This window comes from Semicossyphus pulcher, unplaced genomic scaffold, assembly GCF_022749685.1.
Source record: "Semicossyphus pulcher isolate SPU_LCO1_2020_fin unplaced genomic scaffold, fSemPul1.0.p SCAF_21, whole genome shotgun sequence".
In the NCBI taxonomy this organism is placed as follows: Eukaryota; Metazoa; Chordata; class Actinopteri; order Labriformes; family Labridae; genus Semicossyphus; species Semicossyphus pulcher.
Window position 1 is genome coordinate 12,098,453 of NW_027211695.1, and position 15,153 is coordinate 12,113,605.

The following is a 15,153-nucleotide window of genomic DNA, read 5'->3' on the forward strand; positions in this document are numbered from 1 at the left end:
AAGGAAGACATCAGATGGCTCAGTCGGGGTAAGATACTGCAGCGCTTTCTTTCCTTGCTGGGTGAAATCAAGGCATTTATGGAAACGAGGGGGGAGGATACCTCCCTGTTATCTGATGTAGAGTGGGTGCTTGATCTTGCTTTCTTGGCAGATGTAACTGAGAAAATGAACCACCTGAACCTACAGTTACAAGGCAAAGATTAAAACGTATCTGATATGATCAGTGCTGTTAAGGCTTTCAGTGCAAAAATGACACTGTACATTCAGCAAGTAAAAAACAAAAGGTTTCAGCACTTCCACTCTGTCTCAAAGATATTAGAAAGCCACTCATGTGCAGCCAGTGTTTTAAATGTTGGCAAGTATTGTGACCTCTTGTCCAGACTTGGACAGGAATTTGCAGACAGATTCAGTGACTTTCAGAAACTAGAGCCCTGTGTGACATTTATTGCCAACCCCTTCATGGATGTTGACATAAGTGAGATTTCAGGAAAGATGGCTGAACTTTTCGGTGTTGAATCCTGTGGACATGGAAATTGAGGTTATAGATCTCCAAAATAATGTCCAGTTAAAATCTCAACAGCATTCACAGCATTTCTGGAGCTTAGTTGAGCCAGAAAACTACAAGAATCTTCACCAAGCAGCTCTGAAAATGTCTGAACAAGACTGACAGATGAACATTTAAATGACTCCATAAGAGTAAACCTGAGTGGATACATTCCAGCATACACTGCTCTTGTTGACTCCATGCAGTGCCAGTCATCTCACTGATTAATGCTGAAAAAGACTATGCATGTGATTAATGCTGAAAAAGACTATACATGTCACACATATGTTACATGTCAATGCTTTTGTGATCTGATGTGACAACACACTGAAAATTGCAGTGTCTGATTGTTTGGATATTTCTTTGTGATGTTTAGATACAAAATGTGAGTTACAATATGTGAGTAACACAATGTGAGTAACACAATGTGAGAAACACAATGTAACAAAATGTGAGTAACACAATGTGAGAAACACAATGTAACAAAATGTGAGTTACAATATGTGAGAAACACAATGTAACAAAATGTGAGTAACAAAATGTGAGTTACAATATGTGAGTAACAAAATGTGAGAAACACAATGTTACAATATGTGAGTTACAATATGTGAGTTATAATATGTGAGTTATAATATGTGAGTTACAATATGTGAGTTATAATATGTGAGTTACAATATGTGAGCTATAATATGTGAGAAACACAATGTAACAAAATGTGAGTAACAAAATGTGAGTTACAATAAGTGAGTTATAATATGTGAGAAACACAATGTAACAAAATGTGAGTTGCAATATGTGAGTTACAATATGCGAGTTATAATATGTGAGTTACAATATGCAAGTTATAATATGTGAGTTATAATATGTGAGTTACAATATGCGAGTTATAATATGTGAGAAACACAATGTAACAAAATGTGAGTTGCCATATGTGAGTTACAATATGTGAGAAACGCAATGTAACAATATGTGAGTTACAATATGTGAGAAACACAATGTAACAATATGTGAGTTATAATATGTGAGTTACAATATGCAAGTTATAATATGTGAGTTATAATATGTGAGTTATAATATGTGAGAAACACAATGTAACAAAATGTGAGTAACAAAATGTGAGTTACAATATGTGAGTTATAATATGTGAGAAACACAATGTAACAAAATGTGAGTTGCAATATGTGAGTTACAATATGTGAGTTATAATATGTGAGTTACAATATGCAAGTTATAATATGTGAGTTATAATATGTGAGTTACAATATGCGAGTTATAATATGTGAGAAACACAATGTAACAAAATGTGAGTTGCCATATGTGAGTTACAATATGTGAGAAACGCAATGTAACAATATGTGAGTTACAATATGTGAGAAACACAATGTAACAATATGTGAGTTATAATATGTGAGTTACAATATGCAAGTTATAATATGTGAGTTATAATATGTGAGTTACAATATGCGAGTTATAATATGTGAGAAACACAATGTAACAAAATGTGAGTTGCCATATGTGAGTTACAATATGTGAGAAACGCAATGTAACAATATGTGAGTTACAATATGTGAGAAACACAATGTAACAATATGTGAGTTATAATATGTGAGAAACACAATCTGAGTTACAATGTGTGAGTTATAATATGTGAATAAGTGAATTAAGCTACGCAAATAAATGTCAGGAAGCAAGAGAAGCTCTCAGCCATTTTCATTTTGCAAATGTAGCTCTAAGAAGAAAAAAGGTTGGAGACCCCTGCCCTACACCCTCACCCTACGCTCTACTACTCAGTTGGACGCTTGGCACATTGAGTGGCGTCCAAAGTCTCTGAGTGGGAGTGTGATGTTTAACCGTCCACCAACAAGTCTGCACGGATGCTGACTTACTGACCAGGTGCAACGCTGCGTTATGTTTGTCATGAGATGAGAGATGTAAATTGTTCTGCGTTATTACCCATACAAATGAAAACTGCTTTTATTAAGAAACATGAGATAATAAAAACTGACGTCAGCGTCTTAAAGTTAACGTTATATTCAGGATCTAATAACCGTTTTCTTGTCGAGAAATGATACAAGTGCAAAGTTTAAAGAGGTAATATATATTTGGACAGTTGTAAAAAGTCAGCAGTCCATTAACATCAGAATGGGATAGATAAAGGCCTTTTTACAGATAAGAACAAGTCATGCAGGGGCGGTTATATTGATTTTAAGGGCCCCAGGCAAAGACCAATGTGAGGCCCTCTTTCATCTTGCTTAACTGAATCATAGCTGGTAAAAACTATTTGGAGGCACTCTTTTCAGTTACCAGAAACGTCATTAGTTAGCTCAGCCCCTTCAACTACACCTTTTACAACGTCAACTACTGGTTGCTCCGCTGTTTTATTAGAAAACTTGGTTTCCCAAAGTGGGGGGCGCGCCCCCTAGGGGGCCCCCGGAGTAACGACAAGGGGAGCGTGGCAAGGCTCAATAAAAACAATGCACGCAGTCCTGCACTGCTAGCAAAGCATGGCCACAAGGACTGCCAGGTAATCAAGGCTGACGATGAATCTATACGTCACAACTACTAGATCTCTCCCTCGGCTTCACCTGTTCAAAGGTGAGTAATCGAGAGACCACAGTTTTGGTGTGCCTCAAAGTAGCTTTTTACAGCCCCCCCATTATGCGGTGTGCGTTAAATATAAACACTTTTAGCGCATGTCCACTCTGTGAACGTTCCGTTTATGTGGCCACAGCGTTAACGATCACCACGGTGAGGTGCCGCTGATAACGGGAATACACTGAGCCGCCTGGCGTAACTGAAAGCCTCGATCATCCAGCCGACATTGCGTGTGACAGTGGCAGCAGCGTTTGGTGCTTCCTTTACAGTTTACAGGCAGGTGACACAGACTGCTGCACAGCGGTCACATCTCTGTGTGCTCTGCTGAAGAGCTGCACTAATATGATATCAGACAGATTTTCCAGTAGATATGTCGTGAAAAAACTGAAAATCGTGAGTTTTGCTTTTGCACCAAGCAGCAATGAGGTAGCAGCTTTACATGAGTCAAGTTGTCTTATTGCACGTCCTGCAACGTGACTGTTGCACATGTGCACATCGCTACTGCAATTGTTCAACTTTAATGCCAAACAGAGTGGCTTCATAAAGTTGCATCTGTGCCATCAAATGCTCAACTCCCCTCTTATAAAGTAGCTTACAGAGCTGCTTCATGTAAAAAGCTGAACACTACAGATGAGGAATTAATACTACCCTCAGCTATTGTGGTTTCACTTCTGATTGATGAAGCAACAGTCAGCAAACTTAAGGCTGTCCCTCTGTCAACAATGCCATTGTGAGGTGCATTTATGACATGTTAAATAATTGAAAATATTGTATCTACCAAAGGGGGGGCTTGCAGAAAAAGTTTGGCAACCACTGACCTAAGGGTACAGATCCTCGTCTGTCTCATGTCTTGGTCAATCCAATCATTTATCTCTATTACTAACCTCAGCCTGCAGTCCCATAATTAAAAAACAAAAACCTGCCACCAGAAAAGTTTAAACCTGGCACAAAGTAGTGTCCCTACAACTGCAGGACTGTTTCCAATGCACAAATGGGGGACTGTTCTCTGATCAAATGACACTTCCATAGTGGGACTGATCTATGAGGGGGATGACTCGGCCTAGAGAGGCATAACTAATATAATTGTGTAGGGAACTGGCTAGTCAGAATGTCTCTACTGAGACACTAAATATAAGGGCAGTCATGTTAAGCTCCCCTCACATGTAGCAGTGTTTACATGTAGCTGCTTGATCACATGTGAGACAGACATGATGGCTTTGATACCATAAGATGCCTTAACTCCTTGTAGAGATCACACTGGTGGTCTTGACCTTTTTTCCTTCCACACACTGTGTTGCATTGTGGTAATGGAGGTTGTGTTGACCTTACAGTGATGCGATGTAGCAATGAACTGTTTCATGTTCTAAACAGTGGCGAGATGGATGAGATGTGAAGTCAATCTGAAAAGTCTCTGAGCATCAGACTGGACGTATGTGGGCACACACTTAGCCTTGTCTGTGCTACAAGGTGACTCACTGCGGCCCTGTGGTTCACACAGACGTGGCTGAATTTCAGTTTATTATTATTTTAACATTTCCAAAATCTGCAAAGTAAAACAAGATGAACCCTTATCACTGCAGTTATTCAGAGATCCTGTGTTAGGTCAGTGCACAGAATGGCTGCAACACCCCACAATAGCAAACACACGCTCTCACTCTCAATAACCCTCAGCTTGGTCTCTATTGAAAAGCTGCACCTGTTGTCTTGTTTTTACATTCTTTGTTGAACTCAGAAACCCAATACTTGAGATGAAGAAAAATGTTAAATAATGGAATTTTAAAAAAGATGATTATTAAAAAAAAGTATAGTAAAACTATATAAATAAATGAGGTGATGATATTTCTGTTTACTTTAGAAGTTATTATACACTGTATGCTGTGATTCTGATCTGGGAAACATTAAAGACATTCATAGCCAGTCCGCCAATTCTGTCTCTTTATTTCAATAGTAAACAGAAGTAAGTAATGTGTCCATAATGACAACATGGAATTAATTAATGCTTTAAATTATAAATGGAAATGAAATCAATCAATTCAAAGTTTGAAAAAAAATCACATATGAATTAATTAAAAGTAATAATCTTGAAGATTTTCATTTAAACAAATGTCTCTTTAGTCACTTTGGATTGCTGAATGAGGTAACACAATGGTGACTGAGCCTATGGCCCACTGATGAAAGCTTTTGCATTTGCAGTATATAGTATTATTACAGACTGGGTGTCTGATGCTAATTTCAGGGACTAAAGTGGCGCCCGGTTGTGACGCGTTTTCCATCACCCAGCAGTGGTTGGTCTGCCAGAGAGCGTAGGCGGAGCTAAGTGGCTGCTTTTCCGGTCTCTGCAAGTTTTGTGAGTAAACAGAAATGTACTGAACTAAATTATATTGAGATGTGTCTTTCATTTTTTGTCCTCCCTATTTACATACATGAGGGGGCCGGAGTATTAGGAACACCTCTGAATATAATGCAGCTCAGTACAGCCCAACCGCCAGTTATGACCATGACGCTGAAATATCATTGAATGAACACCTCTATGACAGCTTAGAAAAAAGCCTGTACATAACAGGCAACATAAAAGCAAATCTTAAGGCTGAGCTGGTCTTTTGGATTACATTAGATTTTTCAGGTGTACCTAATAAAGTGGCCGGTGAGTGTATATACTCATTGAAAAAAAAATGAGAGATACTTAAATCTGGTTATTTTAATGTTCAAAAACATGTTGGTTTATTCTGCAGATCATTGGTGAATAAACAGTCACCAGAATACATGAAATACAGTGTTTGCCTGGGGGAGGACCGCCCAAACCTCCAGCTCACTCTGTGTCTCCTCTCCAATGTTAAACAAAACTCATGCCCCTGAATGTGAGAGAGAACTCAATAACTCTTCAATCCACGCTTTACCGCAAACAGTCCAAAATGTTTATTCCAAGTGACGGTTTGTCAAGAGACACTCCATCCTGAGGTAAGCCTGCCATCTAGTGGCACCCTGGAGCACGTTTCACATTTCCTTAGAGCCACACTAACTCCTGGAATCCAAATCTTTGCTGCTGTGTAGATAACTTCGGTAGGACCACACTGTTCTATTCATCATGTATGGGTCCAATAATGATGTCAGAAATGTGAAGAACTTTCCAGTATGATTTGATTCTTTACACATGGCTGCCCTATTCAGCCATCCACTTACTCTTAAAACACTGTGTTTGAATCAGCAAAGTGATACAATTTAGCAGATGTTACATCTTCAAACTCTTTGCCTGTGATAAAGGCGGTCGCCTAGTTTAGGTTTAGCTTAACCAGTTTAACCAGCTCTAGTCTTTGAATGTAGCAGTTCTTAAGTAAACACGTTTTTTAAGGTACATTTTTAAAATGTTCTCTGATTTAGATGTGAACAGTGAATGTTACTAAGGTGTCAAGAATGTGTAAAAATGCATCAAAATAGAGGTTGTTTATCGAAAATGTTCCCAGGGGAGGCCCCCCAGATCTCCTACCAGGGCCCCACATTGTACAAAGACAACAAATCAACAAATTAGCTCTGTAATGGATAACTGTTTTGCATAAGGACATGCAAAACAAAAAAATGGCACTGTGTGACACAAACTGCTATTTGACCATAAGAGGGTATAATTTTGTGACATGTAATGTTTTACACCTACAAACGAGGCATGGTAAACTATTTAGCTATCACTAAGACTTATGGCAACTTATCACCAGATAATAAGGTGATGCTCATATTTGGGAGGGGGCACCAAATCCAAATCTCTCCTCAGCACCAAAATGGCCAGAGCCAGCCCTGCTACACACTGACTGTTTTTTCTGCATTAAACCAAAGGCCGGACTAAGTTTTTAAATTGTAAGTATCTGGTGCTTTTTGTTACGGCCTGGTACCGTTTGGACCCCAAAGCAGAGACGGGACACCGGTGAAAAATACAAAAAGATTTATTAACAGATTTACACAAAAAAATGTTCAGAGCAAGCAGTGGCGATGGGAGGCTGGCTGGCTTGCGTTGACTCGCCGAGGACCGAGCACATGGAAACGCTCAGGCACAGAGCACGCAAAAAGGCAGGCAGGCAGGCAACTCACCATAACCTGCCAACACGGAAAAATACGAGTCAGGAAAACACAATCAAAAAATACTAAAGAGAATATACTTCACCACAAGTGTCAGCTCTACCAAAGAAATTGGAATTATCTGGCGTCGAAGAGAAGTCGAAGCCAAGCTTAAGCTGAGGATAGAGATCAGGTGTGCCTTGTCTGCCTGCTGCAGGTGAAGCCAGCCACGCCCCCTGTCACACACCAGCACTACAGGAGAGGAGAAGAGAAAGGGGAGGGAGAAAAAAGGGAGAGCAGAGCAGACCAAAAACCAGAGCAGAGTCCAACAAAAAACACCAACCTAACACTTTTCTTTGTATTATGGGACATTAAACTCAATATATTTTGGTTTTTTTTGGAAGAGACAGGAAATTCTTTACTATGTACTTACATTTTATTTGGTTTTATCAGTTGATTAGGAGACAAATCATAATTGTTACTTTCAGCCGTCGTTGAAGGAACCAGTGCAAGTGCTGTTAAAAAATTTTGTATTTCTTCCTAACATTAATCAACTTTAAATGATCTGCAGGTCCATTTCAGAGAAAGTCTGAAAACCTGATAATACTAATCTGGGCTTGGTGGGAATGAACTAGAAAAAGACAAATTAACTGGAGACATAATGTTTGACTTTTTTTTTTAGGTTCCACAACCAAAGCAGCCGTTTGGGTAGAAGTCCTCTATGAGCAGCTAACCGCTTACAGTTCACCTTAAAAACATGATATAAGCACATTTTTGCACATTGACACTATAAAACTGTGACTGTGACTGTCTGTGCTTTAAAAAAAGACAAGAGTATATTTTAGAGGGGAGGGCTGTGTTAATGCTAACTTTTTTTCTTACACCTGTGGATAAAAACGCTGTGAGGGTGACAAAAGATAGGTATTTAGTTTTGTTTAGTTTGGTTTGTTCTTTTTCCTTGTTTATTTTATAAGCTTCCACTTGAGGGCGCCCTTGTGACAGATTCACTGCTTTCTGCCCGAGACTGAAGAAAAACAACAAACCTGGTGGTTGGACAGAAACAGACATGCAGCTAGAAGACATTTAAATCTTTTATTTATTTCTAGGTAAAAGAAAATAAGTGTAAAAATATTTGTAATTATCACGTTTCTGTTTATCCTTTTTTGTTTTCTCTATCATGATCTTGCAGCATCATGATTTCCGACCCGAGAGCCCTATATGCTGTCTAAGCATTTGCTATCATTTAGCTCACTGTTTGTGGGTTTGCAGGAGAAAAATTAACCAATCTTAAAGTTAAATCTTGAAATTAAAGCTTTAAGAGTATTCATGGAAACATCTCAGCAGTTAAAAGCAATGATAATAGCCAGCATAGGCCAGCTAACTACTGTAAGGGTGCTGTAAGGGACTGACAAGTGATCCAGGGTCAGGACCTCTAAACTAATCAGATAGTAAAACTAAACCATAAATAAATGAAGTAATGATTTTTCTGTTTACTTTAGAAGTCATTCTACACAATAATGTGATACTGATCAAGAAAACATTAAAAGACATGTATTGTCACTGTGCTGATTACAATCTTTAATAAATCAGTTTACAGAAGTAAGTTGTGTTTACATGTTGATACACACCATGCAGCGTGAAACGTCATTTTAATACCTTTAAATGTAAATATCAGGAATCAGAAACAAAAAACTAAACCAAAGTGTAAACTCTGAATTAAACAATAATAATAACATAAGAATGCTGTTTTATTTTCATGCATTGTTCTTAAACGTCCAGGAATGATGATTAATATGAATATTCATGTTTTGCATCAGATTCTTCACACAAAATAATACAAACAGGTTCTAAATCAAAGTAATCGATCACATATCAGAAAAAATGAACATTCTGTCCTATTTAAACAAAACCACATGAATGTAATTGTATGACTTTGCATCCTTCAGACATATAAACAAACAGTGAAAACACTGCACATCCTACTGTACTTAATGTGTTTTAAAGATAGACAATATCACACAAAGACTGAAACAATAAAACTGTCAAAGATTAGTTACTGCACACTTCAAAAAGCAGTAAATGAAAGAAAGCAGATCTTAATTGATTTGATTAAAGTATAAAACTCTTTTGGGTCACTTTGTTACATTCATTCAGTTTGTCTATCTTTTCAGCTACAACATTACAGCATTCATTGGTCACACAAAATCATTCTAATCCACATTGAAACAAACTGAAAACATTTAGTGTGACTGTAATGTGTCCTTACATGTGTGTTGACTCCAAAAACAGTCCTGGTCAACAAAAACAGTTAAAACAAAAACATTTTAATACACGTTTAATTCAGTCGCAGTTAAATCAATGTTAAATGTAGATTTGTCCTTATTGTAAGCATTAGTTGTACAATATCTCTCTGTACTGATAATATCTTCAGCTTTTTCATTTGACAGCATGTGACTTCTTGTGGTTCTCTTCTTGTCAAAGAAGTATCTAAGATCAAAAGAGCCATGAAAGGAGGATGTGCACCTCTGTGCACTCAAGGTAAGTCAGGGGAAAGTTTGTATTATCTCACTTGACATTAAATGACCTTTTGAGACTCTCTTCTGCTTGTTGTTTGGTGATACCTTTCCAAGTGTCAGGAATATCAGCAGGCTTTGCATTATACATTTCAGCAAACTTGGAGTTGAACCTTGTCAGTACGTATTTCCAGTAGTCTGAATCCTGAAGGCTTTTATCTGGTGCAATTCGCCAGTCTGGGAAAATTTTGGTGTACTCCTTGTAAGGGTGCCATTTATCATTTGTGGCATTGCTGCGGAACCTACAGTCGCTGTTCACCAAGGAAGTGCATAGGTCAATGACAAGTTTTTCTGTTCCGTCCCATCTGAATCTTCCCAGACCCTCTGGTCGATGTACTGAAGTGAAGTGCTCCTTATGCTCTTTTGCTCCTGCCTCACAGGGTGCTTTGCAGAATGGACACTGTTTACCACATCCAATGAGGTTTTTGAAAAGCTCGTTCTGAGGCTTGACATCAAGATTTGCAACTTTCTTTTCATTATCTGTATTTTTAAACTGCTCTCTAACAGCTTTTGCCATGTCCTTCACAGACACAGTGAGAAGCTGAGCAAACTCTTTCGTGTTGACATTGTTCAGGATCATGAAAGGACTGAGAGCATCCTCAGAAATGACCAGTTTCTCACCAAGTTCCTGACGGATGTCTTCAATCAGTTTCTGCAGGTTGCCACCTTCTTTTGCTTGAGCTTTGCGTATTGCATCATTTATGCTGTTGATACTTGACCTGAGATGTTGATCCTCAAACTTTGATAAAGACTCATTCGACAAGAGTTTTAACATGTCGTCAAGTATCCACCTCCTGACATAACGCTCATATGAGCCGATATAAGTCAGGTAGTCCTCAAAGTTATCCTTTGAAAGCAAATCCAGTAAAACTGAATACTGGAAGAACATTCGTGTGCTGAACTGGAACCTTGTTTTCAGTTCACCAATGATATCAGGACCAAGGGAACAGTTGACAAAGTGTTCCACAGCAGGCCTCAAGCAGCTCTCAGTGAATTCTGCTGCCTTCTTCTGGCACTGGTCTCGCTCACTGAACTCATCCTTGAAGTTGACACGGAACCTCTCTTTGTTTTGATTGAGACATCTGTAGGGATCATTCATTTGAATGAAATCTTCATGCATTTTCTGAAATTCTCTGGCTGCAGCTCCACAGATGTGCTGTTTCAGAGACACCTCAAAAACTATGTCTTTTTTAACATCCTGGATGTTTTTCAGCCTCTCATCAATCCTGTGTAGGATCTCCTGGATGAAAGTGTCGTGGTAATTGTTTTTACTTTCCACTTTTTCTTTCACAAACTGTTTGTAATCCATTATGACATCTTCGGCTATGTTTTGTGGCGCCTTCACATGGTCTTTAAAGAAGAACTTGCTGACTTTGTGCTTTACGTTGTTGAGAAATCCTTCAACTGAGTATTTGAAAGGCGTCAATCCACAATCTTGCAGTTGTTTTTGACTTAACAGCTCACATGCAAGACTCCCCTTGCGATCCAGATTTCTTTTTAGGTAGTAGCTAACACTTGCCATGACATCTGTGGCCTCTTGTTTGTAAAGGACTTGTTCCTTCACCATTTTATTCCACATCTTGTCAAATTCTTGGTCCAACTTTTTGTCTGTCATGTTGACCTTATTTTTACGGCATTCTTCAATCAATGCACGTACTCTCTCTTGTAATTCTTTTGTGTGGTTAACCTTGATTCTATCAAGTTCTGTCATTCCCCTTCTGACGTCTGTTGCTACTGTGAGCTGGTTATGTACAGAGCTTTCCATTTCTTTACGAAGGCTCTTTGCACTGTTTGCAAAGTCCTCTCTGTATGCTTCAACTAGATAGACATGACCATCTGTTTGCTTGAAGTACTTTGCCAGATTATCAAGAAGCGTTTTCTCCCATTTAGACAGCACTGAGCATGCTTCACTTTTCAGGTCTGTGAGAAATTGTCCAATGTCTGACACCTTAGATTTCACTCTGCCAAAGTTAGAAATCTTTGTTTCTGCTGTTTTTGTCCAGGAGTACATTTCTTTTTTGAATTCCCATTCCCATTTGTTGAATTCTGTACACAGCCTCATGTATGCATCAGCCACCAGGCTGTTTCTGAAGCTGAAGATGAAGTTTTCGTGCTTGACAGCATTCCACAGGCTTGTGATCCACTCTGTAAACGCCAAGATGTCATTAGCAGATGTCTCACAATTTTCCAAAACTTTAATGATGTTCTTCTTGAGCTCATAAACAGCCTCGCTGTATCCTGCATTAACTGGTGCCATTGGTGGCACTCCATTCCAGAGACCTGGAATGTACCAGTTCCCAGTGTCTGGATTGTACTCCATGACATCAGTGAAGCTCTTGTTCTGCACCTTATTTTCCATTTTGGCTGCTGCCTGGGTCATCTCATTTAGCTGCTGCAAGAGCATTTCCCTTTCTCGTAGGTTCTTCTCAGGGGCTGATACATCTGCCACATTCTGGTGAACAAACTGACATTTAGGTTTTTTCCCCACCTCTTTCATCCTGAGAAATGCATGCACGACTATCTGTAGGATGTCCTTCATTTCTGTTGAATTCTCCATTGCAATATTGATGATGGTGATGTCACTCAACCCCACAACGAGTGTTGCAAGCTCGTTGTCGTGTTCATAGCTGTTGTCTAGTTTTGCGAGCTCTGGTGACTTTAAGCCCTCGGTGTCGATGATTATGATGAAGTCACATTTGAGTTCTTTTTTGATGTCTTCATTGACTTTGATGAGCAACATGAAGGCACCTCGAGTGCATCGACCACTGCTGACTGCAAACTGTACTCCAAACATGGTGTTGAGGAGAGTAGACTTCCCTGTACTCTGAACTCCGAGAACAGTCACTACCAATATCTTGCTCTTGGGAGTCACCAAATCATTGAGCTGCGACAGAACATCACTCACCCATCTGAGAGGTATGTTAGATGCATCACCATCTACAAGCTCAAGAGGAAATCCATCAAGCAGCAGCTCTGCACACAGTTTGGGCAGATGCTGTAATTGTTGACGTGACAGATTTGTTTCTGGAAGGGAAACTGAAGCTTCATAGATCTGACCCATTTCACGGAAGAAGTGTTCAATTCCAAGTGAGCTGTTTGAAAGTTGTCTGTCAATTTCTTTGATTTCCTCTTTGTTTTCAGAATTTTTGTTTTTGTTTTTGTTTTTGGTTTTGTAAGCCTCCCTGAGGATAGACAGTTTCTCTCGAGACAGATTATCGAGGTTCAATCGCATCCATTTCAGGAAATAACACCTCTCTGTCCCTGGTGCTGATAATGCGTTGATGAAACATGTCATTGCATTCGACATGTCATAAGAGTTCTGTTGTTCTCTCAGTTTTGCTTTCTGTTTCTGAAGATCACTTTTGTACATTTCTATGTTTTCTGACCCAAGATTTTTAAGCCGAAACTCTTCCTTCTCTAAGCAAGTCAGTTCCTTCCATATTTTCCCTTGCAAAGGTAGCTGATCTTCTTTGTATTTGAGGATATCTTGAATCTTTGAAGTGATGGCATCTGCATGTTTCTTGGCAGTCTGGCATTCCTGACAGTCTTCATCAACCCAGATTCCCAGTTCATAGGCAAAGTCAGCCATCTGCTCAATTTGCATCTTCATCTCTGAGTTCTCAACTACATCTTTGACTTTTTCACGCAGTTTTTTGACAAAGTCTGCATCATTCATTTGCTTAGTCTTCAGAAGGATGTGGCTTTTCTTCAGGTTCAACTTGTTTGCCACCTTTTTCAGAGCATCAATACTGAAGTGTTGGCTTTGATGGTCACCTACCAAGAAGATCTCTGCCTTGTGGTGTTGGTTTGTGAGCAGCTTGCACTCAGAGTCCAAATGATCAAAGAACACAAAAACTGCTGCAGATGTCTGACACAAAAAAGTAAATTGTGTTTCAAATGAAGCAATGTCCCCACGAAGGTTAGCTACAGCTACTGGCTCACTGAAGATATCCATGTTTTTGTTCCCACAAGGTAGGTACCAGGAAAGTTCAGTCAATCCATTGGATATTCGTCTTGGACATTTACCATTTTCCATATTACGATGAATGAAGGTATCATGGTACTGCTGAGAATTGCTCAGAAGCTTGTTGAGCATCTCTGACTTGGACAAGGAGCACTCACCCAGTCTCACAAAAGAAACCATTGGAAGTTTAGAGACAACAATTCTGTCTTCAATGAAGCCCTTGGATTCTGAAAGTGACAAAGGTCTGCAGTTTTTAACGATGTCTCTCATGGCCCAAAGCATTAGTGTGCACTGCTTTGTGTCACAATTAGGAAGCAGCAGAGGCACAGAAAACTGACACATGGACATTTTGAGTGCCAATTCTTGCTGTACAAAACCATCAGAACACAGAAAAAGAGCAGTGATTATGTCAAGGGGGTTTATGTCATCTGTATCCAGACTATTAAGAAGATCATCAATATCTGAATCTGAAACTGATCCACCTGCTGCAGCATCACAAGTTGATTCACATGTAAATTTTACATTCCTAGCTTTCACATTAACCATCATCAGTTTCTTTAGAAAATACCATGGAAGGTCTGAGTTACACTTGGTACGTTCATCAGTAATGGTCTTCTTATCAATCTGAAGTATTGTGCTCATGGATAGCTTCTCTTTGTAGTGGTGCTGCAAACCCAGATCCTCCAACAGACGCTCCAGTTGTGCCTCTGTGGAAAGTAACACGTGTGTTAATCCTTGGTATTGGATTCAACATTAATCCATGTTCATTAACACATAGAATAAATGCATGCATGTTTGCTGAATTATCAGGTAATGCTACACAATGCACAATCTTGCATCCTACCTTTGACTTCAAGCTGAAGCAAATAAAAAAAATCGTAAAAATAATTTGTGTTGTATTTGTTGTTTTATGTATTTTGTTGGAAAATATTTTACAATAATGAAAAAAAGTCTGTTCAGAATGTACCCATTTGTATGCACTTTACTACGCATGATAATGTTGGTTTAATATAACAAGCTGTATATTGTTTAACAACAATAATAATAATAATAATAATAATAATATCAGAAAAGGAAACTAAAAGATGATTTATGTAAGCCTGTTTATAAAAGTGTGTTTTTAGAAGAGATTTAAAAGATAAAACTTTTTATTTCCTCTGGCAGGCTGTTCCATAGTACAAGTGCCTCTACAGAGAAGGCACAGTCACCTGTTGTCCTGGGCCTGGACTATGGAACAAATAAAAGGGCCTTGCAAATCATGGTGGCATTTTGCTGCCCAAAAACTAGAAAATAATTTTGTGCTCCTTAAACTGAAGAAAGTTTTGTGAAATCCAGAATTTGACGGCCTTAAGAGAGTTTCTAAGGGAGTTGAGACGGTTGGGATGCTTATTTTTTATTGGTAGATATTATTAGATTTTATCCAGCAGACACAT

At 38.9% G+C, this 15,153-nt stretch overlaps 1 protein-coding gene and 1 pseudogene across 1 annotated transcript; both read right to left on the bottom strand.

The window, feature by feature from the left end:
• The window catches only part of LOC138601160 (interferon-induced very large GTPase 1-like), a 23,598-nt pseudogene extending 14,909 nt beyond the window's left edge, over positions 1–8,689 (bottom strand).
• A 908-nt stretch (positions 8,690–9,597) lies between these two features.
• On the bottom strand, positions 9,598–14,376 carry LOC138600887 (up-regulator of cell proliferation-like). The gene has a single exon (XM_069672418.1). It carries the CDS (start codon positions 14,360–14,362, stop codon positions 9,749–9,751), a length of 4,614 nt encoding a protein of 1,537 aa, XP_069528519.1. The 5' UTR covers positions 14,363–14,376; the 3' UTR covers positions 9,598–9,748.
• Positions 14,377–15,153: the final 777 nt, after the last annotated feature.